The 23,284-nt window shown below is 38.0% G+C and overlaps 1 protein-coding gene and 1 pseudogene across 5 annotated transcripts; both read right to left on the reverse strand.

Moving 5' to 3' along the window:
• Nucleotides 1-10,435: 10,435 nt before the first annotated feature.
• LOC107814920 (protein EMSY-LIKE 3) lies at nt 10,436-21,859 on the reverse strand. Of its 5 annotated transcripts, XR_012710253.1 has the most exons (12): nt 21,541-21,859; nt 19,801-20,015; nt 18,607-18,784; nt 18,406-18,515; nt 18,038-18,290; nt 17,751-17,948; nt 17,599-17,667; nt 14,630-14,872; nt 14,481-14,549; nt 14,327-14,390; nt 11,330-11,481; nt 10,436-10,833 (listed from the first exon to the last, which is right to left on the reverse strand). XR_012710253.1 is itself a non-coding variant. In XM_016640485.2 (11 exons), exons 2-11 carry the CDS (start codon nt 19,881-19,883, stop codon nt 10,790-10,792), a joined length of 1,311 nt encoding a protein of 436 aa, XP_016495971.2. In that variant the 5' UTR covers nt 19,884-20,015; nt 21,541-21,857; the 3' UTR covers nt 10,436-10,789. The 5 variants fall into 5 exon arrangements, 2 of the variants coding, with proteins under 2 accessions (XP_016495971.2, XP_016496064.2); XR_001654685.2 differs by lacking the exon at nt 19,801-20,015 and having other exon boundaries at nt 18,607-18,821; nt 21,541-21,858; XR_001654698.2 differs by lacking the exon at nt 19,801-20,015 and having other exon boundaries at nt 21,541-21,857.
• On the reverse strand, nt 16,648-16,955 carry LOC142165406 (18S ribosomal RNA; annotated as a pseudogene).
• Nucleotides 21,860-23,284: the final 1,425 nt, after the last annotated feature.

Here is a 23,284-nt window from a genome sequence, read left to right on the forward strand (position 1 = left end):
AAGTTAGCAACAGTAACAGTTCCAGGGAACCAGTGATAACCCAACAACAGTCAATGAATGAGTACAACAGCCCAAAAAGGATTCAGCAGTTCAAAAATGAATTGAAGACCAAGCAGAATCAACAAATTAACCCAATACTATATCAAACAACCAGAAAATGAACCCAGCATACCCACACACTTAACAATTTACCATAATCAACTCGATTTAATCATATTCAATGCCCAGCTGACCAAAATTACCTTCAGACCTCAAATACCAAATAGAAACAAAGGAATTCAAACAGTTTTGGTCCTAATTGAGTTAGAAACTTGAATTAAGTGCTGGAGTTCAAAATAGCCTAAGGAAAAGCAATGTAACAATTGTTTTTTTGAGTTTTCTATTTATTTTTTTTTGGATTTTTTACTGGATTTTTCGACTGCCTATTAGTCCCTTGTTTTCTAACTTATTACACAAGTTAACACCCTCATTTCCTAACTTGTTACTCAAGTTACTGCTTCTAAAAAATTGAAACTTACACCAATGCCCCCTTCTAGAAGGCCCTAGGGTGTTCTTCTACCTCTAGAATACCTATACTACCCTTATTTTGGTTTTGAAATTACTATTCTTTAACGAAACAGCCCTTTTCCGTGCCTAAACTACCCCTGAACTTAAACTAAAAATACATTTATAACCAAACATTTTCCTAAACTCTACATCTATCCCGATTTAAACTCTTATTGAGTCTAGCAATTGAACTCAGAATTAATGACCAAATTAAACTATCAACTATAACCAAATTCAACAAATCATGATGATTAATTAAACTGAAACTGAACTAAGTAGTAATTAACCTAAACTAAAGGAACACCAGAAATTAATTCAAGAAAAACTTAGTAAAACTAATTAACAAATTATCAACGGCTTAACTAAAATCAAACTAAGATCAGGAATTGGAACATATTAAAATCAAACAAACAACTAGAATTAATCACAAAAAATCAGGACACAAGATTAGAACAATATTGACAAAAATTTAAAATGCAAATTAAACTAGACATTGACCATGGAATTCACACATGCAGAAAATCAGAAAAGGAAAAAGAAATTGAAAATAAAAGAAAATACCAACAAGAACTCATTGGCAACAAAGAGCTCCGGCCAGTGGTTGTTTCTCCAAATCCCCCAAAATTTCTGACCCGTAACATCCTTAACCACGTGTTTTCATAAGAACACCTGGTTAGGGCTGTTAGGGTCTAAAATCATGGAGATTTTGCATTAGGGTTTTGGTCGGAAACCTTTGATTTGATATTCGAGTTGTTCCAGGTAGATTCGAGAGATAGGGCTATGGGGGTTGGGTAGAGGAGGCCCAGGCGGTCACATGGTGTTAATTTGGTGGTGATTATTCGAGTTGAAAACCCTAGGATTTGGGGTTTTTGGCGAGTTTGATCTTATGTTTGGACTAGGGTTCTATTATGGAACCCTGGATTCTTTCGAACTAAGTCTGAGTCTATGTACTGAATTTGAGCCTCTTTGCTTGTGACTCTGAACTTTTCTATGGTAGATTCTTTCAAATTAGCATGACAGTTCTTTCTTGTTTGACATATATGTATGCTTTATATATGAGGAATTCTTCCTTCAAAAGAGATTTTTCCAATTTGTGATTGATTTAGAATTCCTTTTAATAAGGTTCGATTAATTGTTACTGATTTTCTTTAAATAAACCTTTCTTCACCTTTTCTAGTTGGATTCATTCATACCAAAACTCAATTTCTGATTTTTACTGGCTGATAATTGATTGTCTTTCCTTATTTGCACAAACCGTGTTGCTATCAAACTCTTTCCTTAAATAGTTTCTATGTATTTGCCCTTCTTGTACTACTTTGGAAAATATTTTAATCCAATTCTTTCCTTAATTGTCTTCTACCCGTTTGAAATCAGAATCCCTTAACTGAAGGGAGATTCTGTGTGATTGATTGCAAACTATTCCCTTACCTTTTCTTACTTGTTTTCTGCACTATAAAAGGGGCACGACCCTTCTACACTTAGATACCGTGAAACTTCAGGTCAACACTTCGAATTCAATACTTTACACACACGCCTCTCAATTTCAATACTCTTTCAATACTCTACTCTCTTCTGAGATCTTTTGTACTGTTTGCTTGCAATTGGGTTTACAAGACTTCAGCTTTCACTTATTTGTTTCCCTGAAACTGGTATGCCTTAATTTTGATTTCAGTACCATCCCTATGTGTATATTTTACAGTTGATACACTCCTGTCTACTTTGCTATTCATGTTATGTATTGAGTATGCTACTCTCTCTTTGCATCTGCTGTTTGTTATGAACTCCATATAACCCCACTCCCTTCTATGTGTTTGAGTTAAGGTTCATGGCCTGACAGCATTCAAATTGCTACTTAGGTCTGAACCTGATCCTCAATGGATCCCAACTCTCAAAATGTGGCTAATAGGCTAGTCAGGGGTGTGCCAGCACTCTTGATTGCTGGGCATGACCACCGGCCTGCCATGGCTCTCCCTGATTCCCCCTTATGCACTTACACTTACTCTTAGATTCTAAGTTATGCCCCCCTCTTATGAGCCTTGCTTTGGGACCTTGAGTTCCCTCTAAACTTGAACATGTGAGGGCTGGCATTTCCACACTGCACTATGCTCTTAATTCTGCAATATATTTGGGTTGTAAGCACTGCCCAAAGTCCATTTGAGGCTCTTGAGGAACTTTGACACATTCCAAATAAGAGAAGGCTTTGGAAACCTGATCCTGGAAGTTGGTTCACCTCATATTGTTAGACCTTGAGTCTGAATTAGGCTCCTTGGTTGTAACTTAATTTCTGATATAATTTTAATTTTCTTAATTCATTCTGGTCTGTAATATGTTATAATAACTTATGGGGTTCTAGTGAAAAGGGGAGGGTCACTTATGTATGCAAAGGGTAGACAGCATGCTCATAGGCGTTACTATTCACAAGTTCTGCACTTCTGCATATCATATAGAAATCCCGTCTGTAGGTTTTTCTGCACTTATGCATATAGAAATCATGACTATAGGTCTTCGGCACTTCTGCATTTTACATCTATCATTAGGCAAACAGTTATAGGTTAAGTAATAATAAGTTTCATTCTAGATACCATGTCTATAGGACTTCTGCACTTTCATAATCGTCTTAAAATGAACAACGCCTAGAAATCATGCCTATGGGAGTAACCAGTTGAATCTGATTCATTTATTTCATCTACAAGTCTAAAATCAGTAGTAATGTCATCTAACATCTGCATAACTTATGTGTTTTCTACAATCAGTAAGCCTTCTTTAAAATCGAAGTAAGTATTGTTAAATATCATGCCTATAGGTCTCACTTAGGCAAACCATTAGGTAATTAATCCATTGCATCAGTCTTTGATAAATTACAACCAGGGAAGGCTAATTCGGACTCCTCATTTGAGAAATATGTGATAAATCAGCCTATCCTACACTTTAATTTAATTTAGACCATAACTAGTACTTGTAAGTCATGCTAGCCAACTTGTCTCTTTAAATGAGGAGGCTTGTTTGAGCCCCTTTAAACTGTTATGTGTTCTCCCCATACCTGCCTTATATGTTTTGATCGTCGCCCTAGAATTTTATCCTTTTAAAACTCTAAAAAGCCAAATTTCCCTTCCCTTTAGGACTAGTAGTCCCAAATGTCTCCGGGACTGATAGGATTGGGGCGGGTACTAGCATGCAATAAGTAACGATACCATTCTACGCTTTACTACCTTAATGGGGTGGAAAAGGTAGATATGGATATGATGACCAATGCACTAATACCACGTGCAACCCCTCTTCTGAGGAGCAATTGTCGGGTATTGCATTGATGTGATCCATATTGTTTGTAAACCTAGGACCCCCCTTTCTTTTAACTTGTTTTATTGTCGGAACTATTTCTGCTTTCCTTATTCTCTCCAAACTTTCAATTTGCTTGCAATAATATGTGAAAATCTCCTTCTATTTGAGGCCCTTAATTGCTTATTTGATTATGTGAAGTCACAATTATAACATGGTCGGGAACCACACTAGTAGATCTTGAGGGGTGCCTAACACCTTCCCCTCGAGATAATTTCTAGCCCTTACCCAAACTCTGGTTCTTCAAACTCAAACTCTTCTTAGTGTCCTAATGCACCTAATCATTAGGTGGCGACTCTTCAAGTTCCAAAACCCAATTCCCAAAAGGGAACGAATTGTCCTCCCAAATGTCACAAGCCCGATTTCGCGAGAAAAAGGGGGCGCGAAACTAGCCCGGACCCCTTCACATTCAAAGAACTATCTGTGAAAAGGGACCACACCCCCCCCCCCCCATGATGTGACTGATTTTAACAAGAGTTCCTTTTCAACTTCGGGTACGAGGGTTGGTGTGAAATCGGCCATGAAGTCAGCTAGAATTTCAGACTTGATGGTCGTTCGGGGTTGATACTCGATATCGTACCCACCGAGTTCGACGGCCCATTTGGCCAATCGACCCGATAGTTCGGGATTGTGCAAAATATTACAAAGAGGGTAAGTGGTTAACATGCATATGGGGTAACATTGAAAGTATGGTTTTAACTTCCTAGAAGCACTTATTAGTCAAGTGCTAATTTCTCTAAGTATGGATATCTAGTTTCTGCTTCTCCTAAGGTTCGACTCACATAATAAATGGGAAATAGTGTACCTTGCTCTTCTCGAACCAAGACACCACTTACCGCAATTTCTGATACTACCGAGTACAAGTAAAGTTTCTCATCTGCCTTTAGAGTGTGAAGCAGTGGTGGGCTCGACAGGTATCGCTTTAATTCCTCTAATGCCTGTTGGCATTCCAGGGTCCAGGAAAAATCGTTCTTTTTTTTAAGGACAAAAAAATCTATGGCTTCGATCCGACGACCTCGAGATGAATCGGCCTAAAGTAGCTATCCGTCTAGTCAGCCTCTGCACGGTTTTTACACTTTCCACGATGGTGATGTTTTCGATAGCCTTGATTATTTTGAGGTTGATATCGATCCCCCAATTCGACACCATGAAGCCCAGGAATTTTCCTGAACCCCGACCCCGAAAGCATATTTCTCGGGGTTGAGGTTCATGTTATATTTCATCAAAATCTCGAACGTTTCCTGCAAATGAGCCAAATGGTCCTCTGTGCGCAGGGACTTAACTAGCGTGTCATCAATAAAAACTTCCATTTACTTACCTATTTGTTCTTCGAACATCTTTTTTACTAGGCGTTGGTAAGTAGCTCCTGCATTTTTTAGCCAGAAGGGCATTACATTGTAACAATATGTTCCATACTTGGTGATAAACAAAGTCTTTTCCTGGTCTTCCAGGCTTATTTGAATTTGATTGTACCCGAAATAGGCATCAAAAAATGTAAGGATCTCGTGGCCAGCCGTGGTGTCGATCATGTTATCGATATTAGGTAGTGGAAAAGAATCTTTGGGCCATGCCTTGTTTAAATCTTTATAATCTACACACGTTCTAAGTCTGTTCCCTTTTTTAGGGACTACGACTACATTGGCTAACCATTCGGGATTTTTCACCTCCTTAATGGACCCAATTTTGAGAAGTTTAGTCACCTCGTCCTTTATGAATACGTGCTTTACCTCGGACTGGGTCTTCTATTTTGCTTCACCGGTTTGAACCTAGGGTCCAGGTTTAGCCAATGTGTCGGTGGGATCCCTATCATGTCTAAATGAGACCAAGCAAAAAATCCATGTTATCAATAAGAAATTGAATAAGCTTTTTCCTGAGTTCGGGAGTTAATCTCGTTCCCAGGTATACCTTTTGCTCGGGAAGGTACTCGATCAATATAACTTGTTCCAGCTCTTCGACCATTGATTTGGTGGCATCGAAATCTTCTGGAACAATAAAGGTTTGAGGGGTTAGGAAATCCTCCTCTTCTTCTTCTATCTCCTACTTCCCCGATTCGGTCGAGGCTGGTGGCTGTGATTGCTATTTGGCTTCCTGTTTACCTTTGATGCTTGATCTTTCCGAGGTTTATAATGTCGATACTGGTGTAACATCATCAACCACAAACATTTCCCTTGCAGTATGCTGCTCCCCGTATACTGTTTTTACACCGTCCGACATCAGGAATTTCATCATTTGGTGGAGAGTCGAAGGGACTGCCCTCATATTGTGGATCCAAGGCCTTCCGAGTAGGGTATTGTACCTCATGTCTCCCTCGATCATGTGGAACTTGGTATCTTGAATGGTTCCAACCATGTTCACTGGTAGAGTAATCTCCCCTTTAATTGTTTTGCTGGCCATATTGAAGGCATTTAATACCCGAGCTGCGGGCACGATTTGATCTTGTAGGCCGAGCTGCTCCACAACCCTCGATCGAATGATATTCGCTGATCTACCTAGATCCATTAAAACACGCTTAACTTGACCTTTATTTAATAATATAGAAATTACCAGAGTGTCGTTGTGGGGCTGAGAAATTCCTTATGTTTCTTCGTCATTGAATGATAAGGAGCCTTCGGGTACATAATCTCGGGTTCGTTTTTCCCTAGTGATTGATACCTTAGTGTGTTTGAATATGGGTCCATGTGGAATGTCGACCCCGCCGACGATCATATGAATGACATGTTGGGGTTCCTCCTATTCATTTTTCTTGTTGGCGTCCCTTTCTCATAAATGATTCTTGGCTCGATCGCTGAGGAACTCTCGAAGGTGGCCCTCGTTGAATATACGGGCTACCTCATCCCTTAATTGCCTGCAATCCTCGGTCTTGTGACCATGCGTGCCATGATACTCGCACATCAAATTTGGGTTTCTTTGGAAAGGATCGGTCTGTATGGGTCTAGGCCACCTAGTATCTTTGATCCTTTCGATTGCCGATATAATTCCCGATGTGTCGATGCTAAAGTTATATTCCGATAATCAAGGTGTCTCTATAGGATCGGCATGCTTATCAAAACCACTTTTGCTCATAAGTCCCCGAGAATTCTATCCTCGATCACTTCTTCGATCATTCTGGGCGAATTGTATCCTGAACCATTGTTCCTTTGATATGCGGTATATGGTTGATATCGTTCTCTGTTCGACCTTGGCTCTCTGTCGATGTCCCTCTAGGTTTAAAATGCCGACCTGTTTGGATGTACTGACCCGGAAGGGTCTCCTAATTGGTCATCCTCGACCCTGATTTTCGATTGATATCGATTGTGCACATCTGCCCAAGTTACAGTCAGATACTCGATCAAGTTTTGTTTCAACTGACGTGATGCTATCGAACTCCACTCGTTCAACCCTTGGGAGAAAGCTTGAACGTCCCAATCATCTGTGACCGGTGGTAACTCCATGCGTTCCATTTAAAATCAGGATACGAACTCCCTCAGCATTTCGTTATCCCTTTGTCTTACCTTGAAAAGGTCCGATTTTCTTGTTGCGACCTTTATGGTCCTAGCGTGTGCCTTTACAAAAGAATCTGCTAACATGGCAAATGTGTCGATGTAATTTGGCAGTAGGTTGTGATACCAAATCATTGCTCCCTTTGAAAGGGTCTCTCCGAACTTTTTTAATAACACATATTCGATCTCATCATCTTCTAAATCGTTACCCTTGATGGCGCATATATATGAAGTAACATGTTCGTTAGGATCAGTGGTCCCATTGTATTTGGGTATGCCTGGCATACGAAACTTCTTTGGAATAGGCTTCGGAGCCACGCTTTGAGGAAATGGCTTTTGTACAAATTTCTTCGAATCCATGCCTTTCAAGATTGGTGGTGCTCTCGGTATCTGATCAACTCTAGAGTTGTATGTCTCCTCTTTTTTTATCATTAGCTTCGATTTTATTCTCTCCTGACTCGATTCTCTTGGTGAGCTCCTCGAGCATTTTCATTATTGCAGGATCGGTCCCCGATCCATTACAATTCGACCTCTCTAGCACCGGCTCAGTACGGCGAGTGATTTCCGGCTCAACCCCACTCGGAGTTCTATGTTGATTTTGAAGTTGAGCAATAGCGGCCTGCTGAGCTTGTAGCATCTCGAATATCACCTGGAGACTAACTCCCCTGTGTCCTACGCCTTGTGTACCTTGGCCACCAGATCGGCCTTCCCTGCGCACACTCCCTTTGGGGTCCACGCCTAGGTCCGTATTTAAAGAAATGTGCGAACTGACATCGACTGGATCGGCAACCGGTGCTCCCCCGAGGTTAGCCGGTGGCACGTCGGCTCCTGGAGCAATTACATTATCGTTTTCCGTGTGAAACCCGAGACCATCGTCCATGTGTGGGTGCGTTTTGTGAGTTTGACATATTTTAACCTGAGAAAAAATACTTTACAAGAACAAGCGTGAAATAATGTGTGTTATCAGAATCAGCACCGAACAATCACTATTATCCTTAGCCCCAAGGTGGGCGCCAAATTGTTTACCCTAAAATTCGAGTAACAATTAAACTTATATTATGATTTTAAGATATGTGATTTAATTCAATACCAATTGATGAATAAGGAATTAAACGAATAAATTAGAGAATAAAGTTAATCAAACCAGTATATTATCCAAGTCTCAACCTCGATTTGGGGTAGCCTCGAGGTGGAATGGCAAATGATAAAACAACTTTGATGAACAGTAACTGCAATAGCAAGAAAGTAATGAGTGTAAATTCTTTTCAATGAGCAATGAGGCTTCCAAATGAATGGGATCCCTCTTAATATAATAGGGGAGTCCTAAATAAGGTACACTTCTAATTATAGTAGAAAATCATATTAACATCTAATTAACCGTTGTTGATCGATCCGTTTCGAGATTCATGCTACGATTCTCGGCCAATCGCGGATATCTTGCCTTTCCCGTTATCAAGCCATGTCGGCGTCCCTCGAAGTATGCCTCTTTCTGGTCGCAATCGATGTCTACCCCGATCTGGACTCGACGTCTCAGCTCTTCGGCATAATGTTCCTACCCCGATCAAAGAATGAAATCGAGTAGCCCCGATTTCTACCGTATACATAAAGGTATCAAATTCATACTTGTACTAAGATCACATAGAGCCTACACGAAAATCAGTGATGCAAGTAATACTAAAACAACCTGGATTCTTAAGCTTAAGAGAGTTTTTCTTTTAGAATTGTGCCACACTTCTTGTAAGTGCCCAGTTCGTGCTCCTCCAGCTCCCTCCAGCTCCCTCCAGTGATGCAAGTAATACTAAACAATTTTTTAGTGATGGAGCTAATTTACTAAATAAGCGTTACTTGTTTGGAGAAAAGTTCTTAAACCGATAATAAGCGGTGAAAGTGTTTGGTGGAAAAAACTGATAAGCATTTTTTTCTATTACAATGACTTAAATGCCCTTAAAGTTGTTTATTACCGGATTTTCAACTCCCGAACGATTCAAAAACAAAAATAATTTATGTCTCAATTTAATATTTATGCAAAATTTATTAGTATTTTTAATAAAATTATATTGTGATAAGCTAAAATAAAACAATTAATGATTTGCACAAAATTCATTACATTATAAGAAATAGAATAAAGAATAATCGTTGGGTTCATGTTTAAATACAAAGAACAAGAGAAATTTCGAATCTGGGCAATATATGTTGTTGAACAACATTAACGTTTTCTCTTTAAAACACAATGCTTCTTTATTTCTTTTTCAAGAGATTGAGAAATAATTAGGAATATACCCAGATCTCTAATTATACTTTTTTTTTTTTTTTTGGTTTTACAGATCTCTAATTATACAACAAGATGCAAAAAGGACTTAGCAAATAATTTAAGAAAGTAAAAGAAACTTTCTACCCTAAATGGTGCCAATTGCCAATCTGATTGTTCTTAGACAGTAGAGGAGGTTAAGAAGTAGAAAAAATGGTGAGTGAATGAGTCATGAAGAACGGTATATTTTAGGTTTTTGTTTTAGAGAAGGTATTTTAAAGATTATAATAAAATAATAGGGCAAAAGAGCAAATTTATTGGTTAAACCAAAAGTGCTTATAAGTCAAAAAAATCATAAGTTGGGAATGATCAACTTATGACTTATGGTTTATTTTGGCTTATAAGTCGAGTGCTTATAAGCACTTTTGTTGTTTACCAAACACGTAAATAAGCTAAAAAATACTTATAAGCCAATTTGACCAGCTTATAAGCTTAGCCAAACATCCTACAAATACCGAGACTTCTAAGGAACCACATTAACTTAGGCTGGAAGTGGAAAGAAGTCGGCCAAGTCTTATCACCTAAAGTTGTTTCTCTATTTAGAAATGGCTTTCAAGTAATTCCATTTGTTCAAGTACTCCTTAATAACCATCACGTCTCATTTTAATGAGATGTCTACATTTTAGCGACAGACGACCAGGATTTGGACAGACAAGGAGTGATAAGCAATCTCAGGCTATATTCTTCAAGCAGTATTGATGCTAAAACATACCGGGCTATATGAGCCACTTCACTGCCAAAACTACGAACGAAATAGGAATAACAATTGCACAAGAAAAAATGGGATGTCATAATCCAAGTGCCAGCTGTCAAAAAAATTTTACACCATCACATGTAAAATTGCTACCATGATTAATTTTACAAGAGCGCTAACCTGTAACTATGGGAAATAAATCATTCCTGACTACAAATTGGTGTCTATTCAAAGAACTAGACTACAATAAATTAATGTTAGCCAAGCGTTTCTTGAAGCTGGCATTCTACAACAGACCTAAAATCATTCTGGCGCACCGACATTGGAAACAATGTTTTAGACATCTTGCCTTCCTCTATGTGGCTGTTATTTTAGGCGGCTCGATAACCCAGCTGTTCTGTACTACTCACCACCATGATATTCCTGTCACTCCCGATGCATTGCTTGTCCATGCATGAAATGACGTTCATCTGCAACAGTATAAAGACATGCTGAATAACAGGAAAGAAAGAATTTGAAAGAATAGAAAGCTGATGAAGGGCCTTGGAAGTTTATAACAGTGCATCCACAAACAGCTCGAACAATACCAGATACTATGACATAAAAGCAATACAATTGATTTTGATTTATCCTATTAGTATTTATTATAGACATTATTATTATTACCATCGTTATTAGTGCTTTCTCATCTAGCCAAATACATGGGACGTTTCAGTTTGGTTTTGTAGGTCTGCAAAAACACAACACTGGAGATTACATGTTTCACTGTCGCTGACAATAATACTGATGGTGGAATACATTCTAGGCTACTTGTCCAGATTTTTCATTTAAACACTTATACTATGCCTTGTTCCAATCAAACACCTGAACTTCTTCATCAGTGTGTCTATCAGACACACATGGCATGGTGTTTGCTTCACACCAAAAGCTGAGCGCGTGAATGGATGGAAATTTTCAACCTCTCACCTTCCAAGCTCCAGCTCCATCTTGAGGTCAAGAAACATCATCCTTGCCATCAACTTCAAATGGCGAAGTTTGGAATTTTGTTCTTGCCATAGTCTACCAGAGACAACATCCACCATCACCATTTTTATTAATCATCTCATCCAACTTCACAGCTGAGAGGGGAGAAAGTTTGGCGATCAGTGTGCTGCTGGCTCTAAAGTAGCTTGATAAAGATGCCAGTCCGAAGATAGCAAAGAAACACATTAACATAGATAGAAGGAAATATAATTGTCTTGGTACATATTTTGAATTTACTAGAAAATTAAAAAGCATTGCTTGGACTTTTCCCGGAACAAATCCAGGAGCCAACACCATCACCGGTAAACAACTGACCACCAACGAGTATAACATAGTTCCATCCATATATTCCGCAACACATTACAAACAGAACAAACTTTAAGAAAAAATCAAAAGACATGACATGAATATGAGCAAGAAGATGGAGAGGTCACCGGATGAATGTTTTCCGGCCGAACTTCGGTGAAGTTCTTCACTGTACTTGAGACCGATGAGAACAGGTTTTGTGGGGGAGAAACGCAATGGAGCAGAGAATAGAAAATGAGAGAGAAATTAATAAGGTCTCGCTCTGAATAGAAATTAAACGAGCCCACCCCGATTAAGACTATGGGAAACTACCGAATATGTTCTTCCAACTAAGAAAATGAGGGAGAGAAATTAGTGGGCAATGGCTGAAGGGAGGGGAGGAAGGGGTTCAATTGACACGGAATTTTTTCTTCTGATGTCCAAATTTCATTGGTTTACATTTTTAAAGTTAACACGTGAATCTCACGCATTTAAGTGTTTGGGCTGATAGTAAAAAACATATTCAATAGACAAACTTTTAATACACTTCAAGTGCTCGATAGGTAACACCTTTAGTTAAGGTGTCTAAATGGAAAATTCTTACAAGATTGTAATTTTACCATACCGAAGGATGTGGTCTAGTGATCAACGAAGTTGATGAAAACTTTGGAGATTCCGTTTCAAATTCCAGTAGAGACAAAAAATACTAGGTGAAAGGTATCAGTGATTTGTTCCATTCAGCATAAACCTTGGTGAGTGGAGTTATCCGGTACTTATACTGGTGGGAGATAGCAGGCACAACGGTGAAATAGTCAAGGTGTGTCGTTATTACCACAAGAAAAAAACAAACTCAACAACAGTTTATTTTACCTTTTACATGGCATTTACTTCTTGATCTATCCCTTTTCTATTTATTTATTTATTCTTTTTGTGTGGGGTGGTCCGGGGGTCTATCGTTAACAGCCTCCTTACCCTCAAGGTAGGGGTAAGGTCTGCGTATACATTATCCTCCCCAGATCCCACGTGTGGGATTATACTGGATTTTTTTGTTGTTTTTGTGTGGGGTGGCCTGAGACTAAGATGAATTTAAATGGGAAAACATGGTAAGCGAGAGTTCATATAGCTAACCCCAACTTGTTTGGAACTGAGGCATAGTTATTTTTCTGTGTGGTGGCTGGGTTTTGTGCATTAAAGGCCATAGGTCCACTACAACCAAGTGGTATTCGTGAGCTATGTGACACCGACAATAGGTATGTGATCAAAGAAGCGAAAGCATTGAATTGCCATGTTAGCATAGGTAGTGGCAGAATGTTGGCTTTGGTAGTACTTCCTAGCAGTACTTTCACTGTATGAGATAGAGAACATATTGATGTACTTCTATTTCTATTCTTATTTCTAGGTATAAATTATGCACAGGCAAGGTAATTTAGGACATCCATATGGGTATTGTGACACAAAAAGTTCTATTTGTTGTCTTCCTTTTTTGATTGAAACATAAAAAGTAGGAGTCAAATTAATGCAGAATAAGTCACACTAGGTCAGAGAGTCTTCACTTGTTTCCCGTCCTCATTTTCATAGAAACACCCAAAAACCTTCCCACATATTTTTCCATTAGAAACATGGTTTTAACTGTGAACCATTTAAAAAGAAAGCCTGAAATAATTGGGGCAAGCTCCATATGGACTCTATTCATCTGTTCCTTCAAACCACCAGTTGCTCCATTACTCCGAGCCTCTCCTTGCCTCATCACAACCTTCGGTGTGAAAGTAATTCGACCCCCTAACCTGGGTATTAAACTGCACGCCAACCTCCATCAGTTTCACAAGAATTTAAGTTTCCTCAAAAAATCCAGAACTCTTCTTTCCATCATTACTCTCTCTTTCTGGACTTCCCGCTGATGATCCAATTAACGCTCATAGACCTTCAAATTGTCACCATTATTAAAAGACTATTATTTCTACTTAGCCATTTGAGTAGAGTGGTCCAGTCAGTCTATTAAATCAGGATCCTCACTTTTTCTAATACAAATTAGAAACATCATAGATGCCGAAACATCCATGACTTCTTTCATTCTAGCAATTATTTGTTTATTTCTTTTTCACAAGAGCTTTAAAATTATTAACGAATTTTAGATGAATTGGAAGATACTTTCATACTTCTTTTAATTTGCAGAAATCGAAGATGTCCAGAGCAGCTTGTGCATGCCTCGACTAATCTACCTGTTACCTCCCACCAACACAAGCACCAAGTATCTCAGGCGACCAAGGCTTAGAGAACAACAACAACAACAATAACAACAAACAACCCAGCAAAATCCCACAAGTGAGATCTGGGGAGGGTAGTGTGTACGCAGACCTTACTCCTACCTTATAAGGGTAGAGAGGTTGTTTCCTGTAGATCCTTGGCCGACCAAGGCTTAGAGAGATGGTAAAAAATTACCTAGTGTTTTTTACAGTGTCATACTTAATTATTCGTTGTTTCTATTTATTACTTGTCCAATACAAAGGTTCAAAGTGCAACATCACAGAAAAATAAGTGACACAAGAAATAGAACTTCAGACTTAGGAAGGTCACAGGGATTCCCCAAATCCAAATTATTTTATGACAATGCCTAAAATGAAAAAGAAATGAAAAACCATTTCCACAAAGTCATACCACTTTCACCATCAGATAACTCTCCAAGCCTTGAAATGGCATCTAGCAGTGCTTGTTCATGCTCCTGCGCAGTTAAAAAACACTCGGTATCCTTGTGCAATTAATACGTGGATATTAAGTATTAACAGCGATTGGAAAGTTGAGGGTCACAAACCTTCAGCACTTTCTTTGCCTTCTCAACCTCGAGAGGATCTGGATGGCCAGCACCAAAGATCCTCTCCACCTGACCACATTCACTAGTCAATGAATCAATGCACAGTGAAAGATCTACAGGTGAGGCCTGTTAACAAATGCAGCACTTACCTCTTTGATCAGTGTATCAGTATGAAGTAACTGAATATCATCAGATCCTTTCTTTCCTATGCCATTCTGTGATATTAGAAAATCTTTTCTGGATTGGGCTTTAGTCAACCCCCTACCTCTCCCTGCACCTGGAGCACTATCATGTCCACCAGATCTACTCATGACATGACCTGATCCACCATAATTTCCATGATGAGAAATTCCAGGGTCTTCGCCCTCCCACTGAATATCCTCAGGAGAAATCTGTCACAGTAGGGAAATACAAGTCTAAACCTTGAAGAAGCTCTTCATAAAAACTGAAATCAATGTTGGAAGACAGAAACTGACTACCATATGCCAGAGTTTGTTTCTTTTTTCGTGTTGATAAACTTTACCACAAGCAAGTTAAGAAAAATTAATGACAGATGAATGAGGAGCTAGATTAACAGGAAACCTCTAGTTTGTTCACATTTTTGGAATATCAGGCATGTATCAGACATGCATTTTGACGCCTCCGCAAAATGCTGCAGATCATATCATGCAATACCAGTCTAAGAAAAGAGGCTGAGAAAGCTTTTGCAACCAAAATCTCTACGCATGTATGTCACACACATTAACTTTTATAACCAAGATAATATGTCATTCATTTGGAATAGCAATCCACAGAGCAAGTTAGTATGTCAATATCAGAACCAGAAGTTTCTTGTGTGATTAAGGCAACTTCAAATCATTTATCGGATAATAACTAATGCCTGAAAATTCACTGCAAGTAGTCCAGTTAAAATTTCCAATTTATTTCAGTGGACATCCAGGTCACTAAAATCAATTGCCACAAAGTGAACTGTATTCCAACAACCATAGCTCAAAGTAGTCATGTCTACATTCTTCATATAACATTCAAGTGCTGGTGACATAAATCCCTGTACAACTTAGAAAGAAGTTTCTTTTTTTGGTCGTTTGTATAATTTAAAACAGCTAAAAAACTGCTCTCCACCTCGGAAGAGATGAAAACAGGTAAGTGGATGTGTTTGTGTAACTGAGCTAAGATAATATTATGCTTTCTGTAATTAAGAAAAACCCCTTCTAACCTATATATAGAAGATCCACAGAATAAGATAATATATTATTTTCCAGAAACAAACTTCCCAAAACCTAGATGCAAGACAACTCTAGTTCACTAAAAGACTGACAAAGTTACATATGTATGCTCCCTGAAAGAAAACATAAGCTACCTCAATAAACTCAGACCAAAAAGAATCCCACCCGACTGACTCTATGGCATCTCGCCCGTGCACCAGCAATGCTCCAAACAAATGCTTAACTAGGACGAGAAAGTAAGCCCATCATATAACATGATACACTTAAAACAGTTTGTGTTTTTTTTTTGATAAAAAGAAATCCATGAGGGTTAATGGTGCACAAATCAAAACTGGGAGGATCCCCCCCCCCCACACACACACACCCCCACAATCCACCCTTCTCCACTTAAATACCAGGCTTTTGTCTGCGGCAGGGTTCAAACCCGTGACATGCGCCTACTCCACACATCACTTGTTGCGCTCTTACCACTAGAACAAAGCCCGGGGGCAACACTTAAAACAGAATTACAAAAGCTAAAATATCAATCATTAGGATGATACAGTCAAAGGAGGTGAAAACAAACTCAGCAATATATGGATGACGAAAAGGAAATTTCACGAGATCACTACTTAGCAATATGATAAATAACGAACTTGAACAACCAAACAATATGGAAATCATCCATCCCGAAGTGAACTACACTACATTGAGAATGTCAGAACTCATAGATAAACAATGGAGCTGTCTTGGGTTCACTAGTTTACTTAGATATACTAGACGACAGCCATGTAGCACCTGTATGAAAGTCAGTACCATCCCGTTAAGGACAGGTTTTCTTGTTCATATGTCAAGGGCTGGTAAGGTTTTGCGCGTTGTATCGAATTAAACCACATGCTCCACCACTTGTGCAGGCCTCCGTCAATTCCTTTGAGTTTCGGTCTTGCGACCGTACTCCCCAGGCGGAGTGTTTCACGCGTTAGCTGGGCCCCTAATCCGCGTAGACCAAGGGCGAACACTCATCGTTTACGGCATGGACTACCAGGGTATCTAATCATGTTCGCTCCCCATGCTTTGCACCTCAGCGTCGGTAGGGACCCAGAGAGCTGCCTTCGCTTTTGGCGTTTCTTCATAGATCAACGGATTTCACCCCTACACACGAAATTCCACTCTCCTCTGTCTCACTCAAGTGAATTGGTTTCGAGAGCATTCCGCCAGTTTTTGGCGGCTTTCACTTTTAACCCGATTCACCGCTCCTGAAGTGTGAAGCAGCCTCCCAAACAATGGAGCTGTCTTGGTTTCACTAGTTTACTTAGATATACTAGAACTTTGCGCTGACACTTATACAGGGTTCTGCCAACGCATATTCCAGAAAATGGAAGTGTGAAGCAGCCTCCCAAACTTCGTTAGATTTGGAAACACACATGCAACGAATATGGTTTTTACCATGAATTAGGCAGCAAGGGAAAAACCCAGTTACCTATAAAATTTACGGGTAATAGGTAGAAAAAGTAGAACATCTATATTTGCTCATCAAAATATGTGGTAGTTATGTCTTATCAACGGGAAATCAAGTCAAGTCGACTTCACATGGGTTTTTTGCCCTTCCCAGCCCTTTTTGAAGGAAATGGTCTGATTTAATCATTAAGAATAGTTTTGAACTTTCATTCTGAATCTCTCTTACTATTTCCTATCGCTTTCTTGTAAGTGCAAACTTGCCCATGAAAAGTTTAAGACATGATTGACCAAAATACAAGCCAATGGAATACATAGCATGCACTATTTCCAAGTGTATCATAGCAATGTTTCATGGCAGCAGCAACCACATAAACCAATACGAAAGGATTTACCAACAGGACAACCCAAAAAGTCATTTAACTGTTTTATTCCATGAGAATATAGCATCTAACTACCTCAGCAAGGTTGACCCATTCCCATGTCTCATTTGCAGTACCCATGTCATAAACAAGAGCATGTCTACCCTGAAAATTTGCAAGAAGATTTCAGCATTCAACCGTGGGGAGAAAAAAGAGTAAATATTCCAATTAAAAAGGATCAGGCATACCTCAGCTGGATTATAATCAGTTATAACTGCTTCATAAAAATTATTGTCATCAGGCCATCTAGTCCTCACTTTCCTTCCAACCAATGGATCAGATGATGCTGCCTCAGCAGGTTCAGAAAACCGATTACCGAGTTGGGCTCTTCCTGAAGGACCAGGAGTAGGGTACTTCATTGAAGACGCACCAGGCATCATTTGGCCCTATGAAGTTATACATAGCAGGAAAATATCAGAACTATAGACTGATTTGTACCGCAACCTTTCAAGTTTTTTAGCAACATCTGACTTACAGATTTATGTTTTTTCCCCTTCGGCCCCGCAATAGGTCCTCTCTTGGCAGCGGATGAAAATGGCTGGTTTGCAGCAGTCACCACAGGTGGAAGAAAAGTAGGAGATGGTCCAGCAAAGGATTGAGAAGGTAAAGATGGGCCAATCTTCTGTTTCTTCCGTGAAGCTGAAATGGAGGGGCTGGGTATTGGATCATGAACAGATTGACCACCACCAAGCATACCAGATTGATGCCCACCAGATTGCCTCCACTCCCTAAAAGCAATAGAGTAACAATTAGCCCCCAAAACTTTGACAAACTCCAAACTACAGAAAGACTCACCAAAAAAATTCAAGCGGGAGAAAGTGAGCCTCTAGCTAGAGAGCTAACCTTATTCTTCTGATGGCATCATCATTATTAACTCTAGCAAGAAGTTCTCTATGTTCTTCATTGGACAACCGTAACTCTTTTCTTAACTCGGTTATCAAACTTTCTTTCTCCTGAAGAAAATATATTAATCAAGTAGTCATTTAAACCTGATCAAACAAATACAAGTATTAGATTCACGAGTACAGTAATAACAGAATATACCCATGTAATGGCATCAGCTTGAGCTTTAAAGGCTCTCAGAACCGAGCTGTATGCTTCTTGCTCAAGTTGATGAATTTGGGCCTCCATATCTGTTTCTCCGTACATTCTCGGGTAGGGGACAGAACCAATGACAGCAGATCTTCCATTTCCAGTAATTCGACCACCACCTCTTGGAATCCTATTTTGATGTGATGGAGGAAGATCATCATCAGTTCCTGAATTAATATTGACAGTTTGTGAGATCTAGAACGTCAGCAACCCTATGCATTGTAAGAAAGTAAAAACACAAAACAAATTGTAAAACTTACCTATATTAGCACCATATTATCTATCTATACTATATTAAATGCACGAACACCCTTAGCAAAATGTGGTTCGTCTTTTTTATCCTTTTAAAATAGAGTTCACATTAGACTACATAGTCATTTGATTATTTTCCTAATAATTAGAAATAATCACTTAATTAATTCCCAACAATTTATGGGTAGTCACTAAATTATTCCCCTAATATTTAGAAATTTAATTTTTCAATTCCTTTCCATTCTAGAATTTCAAGCACTTTTATTTCATGCTAGGAAAGTATGTTCATTTTCAACTCCAATTATTATTTAGGAGTATTAAATCTTTCCTAAACATAGAAGGTAAGTTTCTTTTAACCACAAAGTTATATTTTTTAGTCAAATTAAAAAAGAACCTAATTGCCAATGAGCAAACAAATAAAAAAGAAAAAATATACACACGTACAACTACACAAACACGAAGGTTACGTAAGTAGAAGTTAATATAAATTCTTTCACCAAAAAAATTTTAAATTCATCCCAACTACATACCAACATTTTAGATATATATCAGATATCTAACGATAAATTTAAGTATAATCATATTTTATGTCTATAACTTTATGAAGCATATTAGGTAGTTTAAATGAATATAGGTTATTTTACTATGTTACAATCAACTAATTATTCAAAATCTTAGATGTACAAGCTTGTCAATCAATTTTCAAAGTTGTAATGTATTCGTTGCACATAATTTCTCACATGAACAACTATACGTTATACTATTAAGAGAGAGATTAACGTCAGATAACAAAAGTTAGATCATGATAAAACAACCAAAATGACAGAAAGGAATATAAACCAAATATTCATAAAGAAGTATTAGGTGAGATATGATCATGTAACGTGTTTGTACCTCATAAAATCAAAATTGATGTAATTCCATAATCTAACTAACAAATTTAATTGGCCAACTTTGCAATAGACGGTGTAAATCATTTGGATTTCAACTCCTGTTTCATAAGCAATTCTCTTTCCTGCGTACTTCCTCCGACAAAATCAAGGGCATTGGATACGAAAGTGCTGTTGTAAAGTTTCGTCGTTTATCTCGTTGTCCATAAATGCAGATAACTATTGTGTGTAGTCAAAAAGAAAAAAGATCAAACTAGAGGTGTGGTTAACTAATACTATCCATGACTATTAACTAAAAGAAATAAGAGCGATTATTAGCATTTGTAATGTATTATCATCATAAGACTGATCAGATCTGTCTATAAAGGATGCATTAGAACCTAGGTCTATTAAAAATTCAAATAATGACGCATCTGAGGACTTTTGTGGGGCAAAGTTTCTTACCTTATAGAGTTAGATAAATGGGGTTGACATTTATAACCCCATTTATCATTTTTAGGAACAAAGATTTTTTTTCGCTGATTTTTATTTAATAAATGGACATATAGGATCAGTACTCATCATTTTCATGAACTTATAGTTTTAAATTTTTTTTAAATCAAACACAATTTATATATTTATGAAATTCTCTGAGAAAAATTATACTCATCGAGACAGGAACATGTGCAATGCGCGTATCCTAAGGCTAGTTAATAAAGACACCTAAACCTAATGAAAACACCTAGCATTAACCAACTGTCACCTCCTCCGACAGGGACTAATGACGGGCATGGATTCGAACAACTACATAAAACAAGAAGGATCCTCACCCTACTGCTCTTGATATGCAAAACAAGGATCACATTCTGCCAATATACATTGAAACTAAGACTAAGCTGCATTGAGAGTACCAACAATAACATCCATAAAACAATCTTAAGCTAGTTACGCAGGCTATATGAGTTCGATTTCGCACCATTTATAACCGTTTCAATAATAAATAATATGGGATTATCTAGCACTTGAGGTTCTTTACATTTTCTATTGACATACAAATCTCTAAAAGGATGAAAACCTAATATAAGCATACCAACATATCTAAGCTTAAAGCCAAACTAGTCGGTATCGCCTACATGGACCTTTTGCTTCCATAAAGTTTATTATTTTCTTACTGCCAAGTTTGCATCATTTCTGAGAGATCCTATGTCTTTTGAAGCAATTTCCTCCCATGTGATTTTAAGTTTGCCTTAACGATCACGACTCTTCAAGTTCAGTACACATCCATAGTATAAATTCAGCTAACAAATATGGTTCACATTTTTCTATAACCTAACAAGATAAATGTTTTAATTCTTTTTAAATGAAATATATTAAGTTATGTGTTTTAACTTTGAGCCCATTATTTCGTTAAACACATTAATTCTTGCAAGAAATCAATTTAAACTTCTCAAAAGACAATAACCAAGGAAGGGGACACATACAGGAAAGCAAATAACACCAACCAGAAAGCATTAGTTAAACTGACGAACACATCTCAAAGAAAAAGAATTCCTTAAAATACGCCGGATACAGATTTTAATACAATTTCTCAAAATTTCCAAGTCCCAAAAACCTAGTCACGATAATACGAGACAAAACAATCGGAAAGTTTCGTCTAAATAACAATGTACGTGCTAATTCCACTAACCCCAAACCACACTATAAAACCCTATTTGAATGAAAACAAAAACAAAGATCAAATTTTTTTGTCAATGTAAAAACTCACCACTGCTATCATACGGCTCGTAGTCCATAGCCAGCTCGTAAACAGGAACTTCGAGCACAGAATAGAATAGAGCGTCGCCGGAAATATGTCAAATCAAATTGAACTAGAACCCGACGGGAAACAAAAGAACCAGAGGCGACGCCGTTTGGGAGTCCAAAATTAAGTGTTAGGGTTTTACAAGTGAGCAAATCAATCAATTGGGTGTGATTTCGGAAGGGAGAGTACGAGTTCGGGAACGCGGACGTGAAATAATTTTTTTCTATTGAGCTTAATGTTAGGATTTGAATTCCGTCTCATCTTTTTCGCTGTTTTCTTTTTTTTCCGTTTGATCATTTGTTTGTTGAATCGAATTTACCACGTGGGGAAAAGCACGTGGGGCTTGGGAGCTGATTAATGAATGTAACTAAAATAGCATGTTTGACCCAAGCTATTAAGAGAACCACGATAGGCTAGTTTGATTCCAAGCCAACTCTAAGGCTAGGCCAGTGCGACGGTTATTTTAGTACCCAAAATTTGAAAACCCGAATTTACTTTAAACTCTTATTATTATTATTAGTTTCTCTTTACATGTTGCACATATACGCTGAATCATATAGTATATAATTAGTGTAAATATAGATGTATTTGTTAAAAAAAAAATTTGCAATAAAACTTAATTGTTGACATATAGTGCCTGATTGATTGTCCGGAGGATGTAATTGAAGGTTAATACTTGGATATTACATTCACTTGAATTAAACTCATAAATTCTTCATAGTGCTTCTTGTGGAGACATAGTACATCTTGAAAATGTCAAATTTCATCAACGAACAGCTTCACAAATCAAAATAAAACATGAATTTTCGAGTAAAAAGTAATATATAGTTTATTTGTCAATTTCTTTTTGTAAAATGCAAAAAGAATATTATATGATCGAAAAAAATATACATTACGTTGAATTTGCTATGGTGAAAATGATGCTAGACAAAAGCATACAGATAAATTTTATTCAATTTCCTTCTAAAATTTTCTAGAGAGTCATTTATTAAGTCCACAACCTTTTGTTTCCAAGTGATGTGAGTGTCAATAGAAAAGGTCAAATTACAAATCTTATTTGAAAGAACGTACACGTGGAACATATCTGTAACGCCAGGCAGGTCGTTTTGAGCATTTGCACTTCCCTCGGTGGTTTGAGAGCATGAATAGCTCTGTATAATGTATTATGACTTGTGAGAATCGTCGGCTTTGCAATTATATACTAAGTCATACGCATTCATATGAATATCATATCTTAGTCTCTGTTACCATTTATTGATATATCATATTATTATTTTTGGGCTGATTTTCATGATATTGTGAGCCAAGAGACTGGAGAGATTGATGACTGAGTGAAGCCGAGGGCCTGATTGTGAAGATACTGATTGGATTGGGCTACATGTCGCAACATGTCTTATTAATTTATCTATGGGATCGGGCTGCACGTAGCAGCATATTTTTTTGATTATGCCATGATTGGCTTATTATGCTTGGGTTGAAGAAGCTCCTTATGGAGTCTGTACACACCCCTAGTGAGCGCAGGTACCTAATGAGTGTGAGTGCCGAGCGCGAGTGCCGAGTGATTGGGAGGATTGAGTGACTATGAGGACTAAGTGGCTGTGAGGACTGAGTGACTGTGAGGATTGAGTGATTGGGAGGACTGAGTGCATTGATACTCCGAGAGTATGCATATGATTTTATCACTGCATTATATTACAGTGGCATGCAT

This window comes from Nicotiana tabacum, chromosome 1 (genome assembly GCF_000715075.1).
Source record: "Nicotiana tabacum cultivar K326 chromosome 1, ASM71507v2, whole genome shotgun sequence".
NCBI lineage: Eukaryota > Viridiplantae > Streptophyta > Magnoliopsida > Solanales > Solanaceae > Nicotiana > Nicotiana tabacum.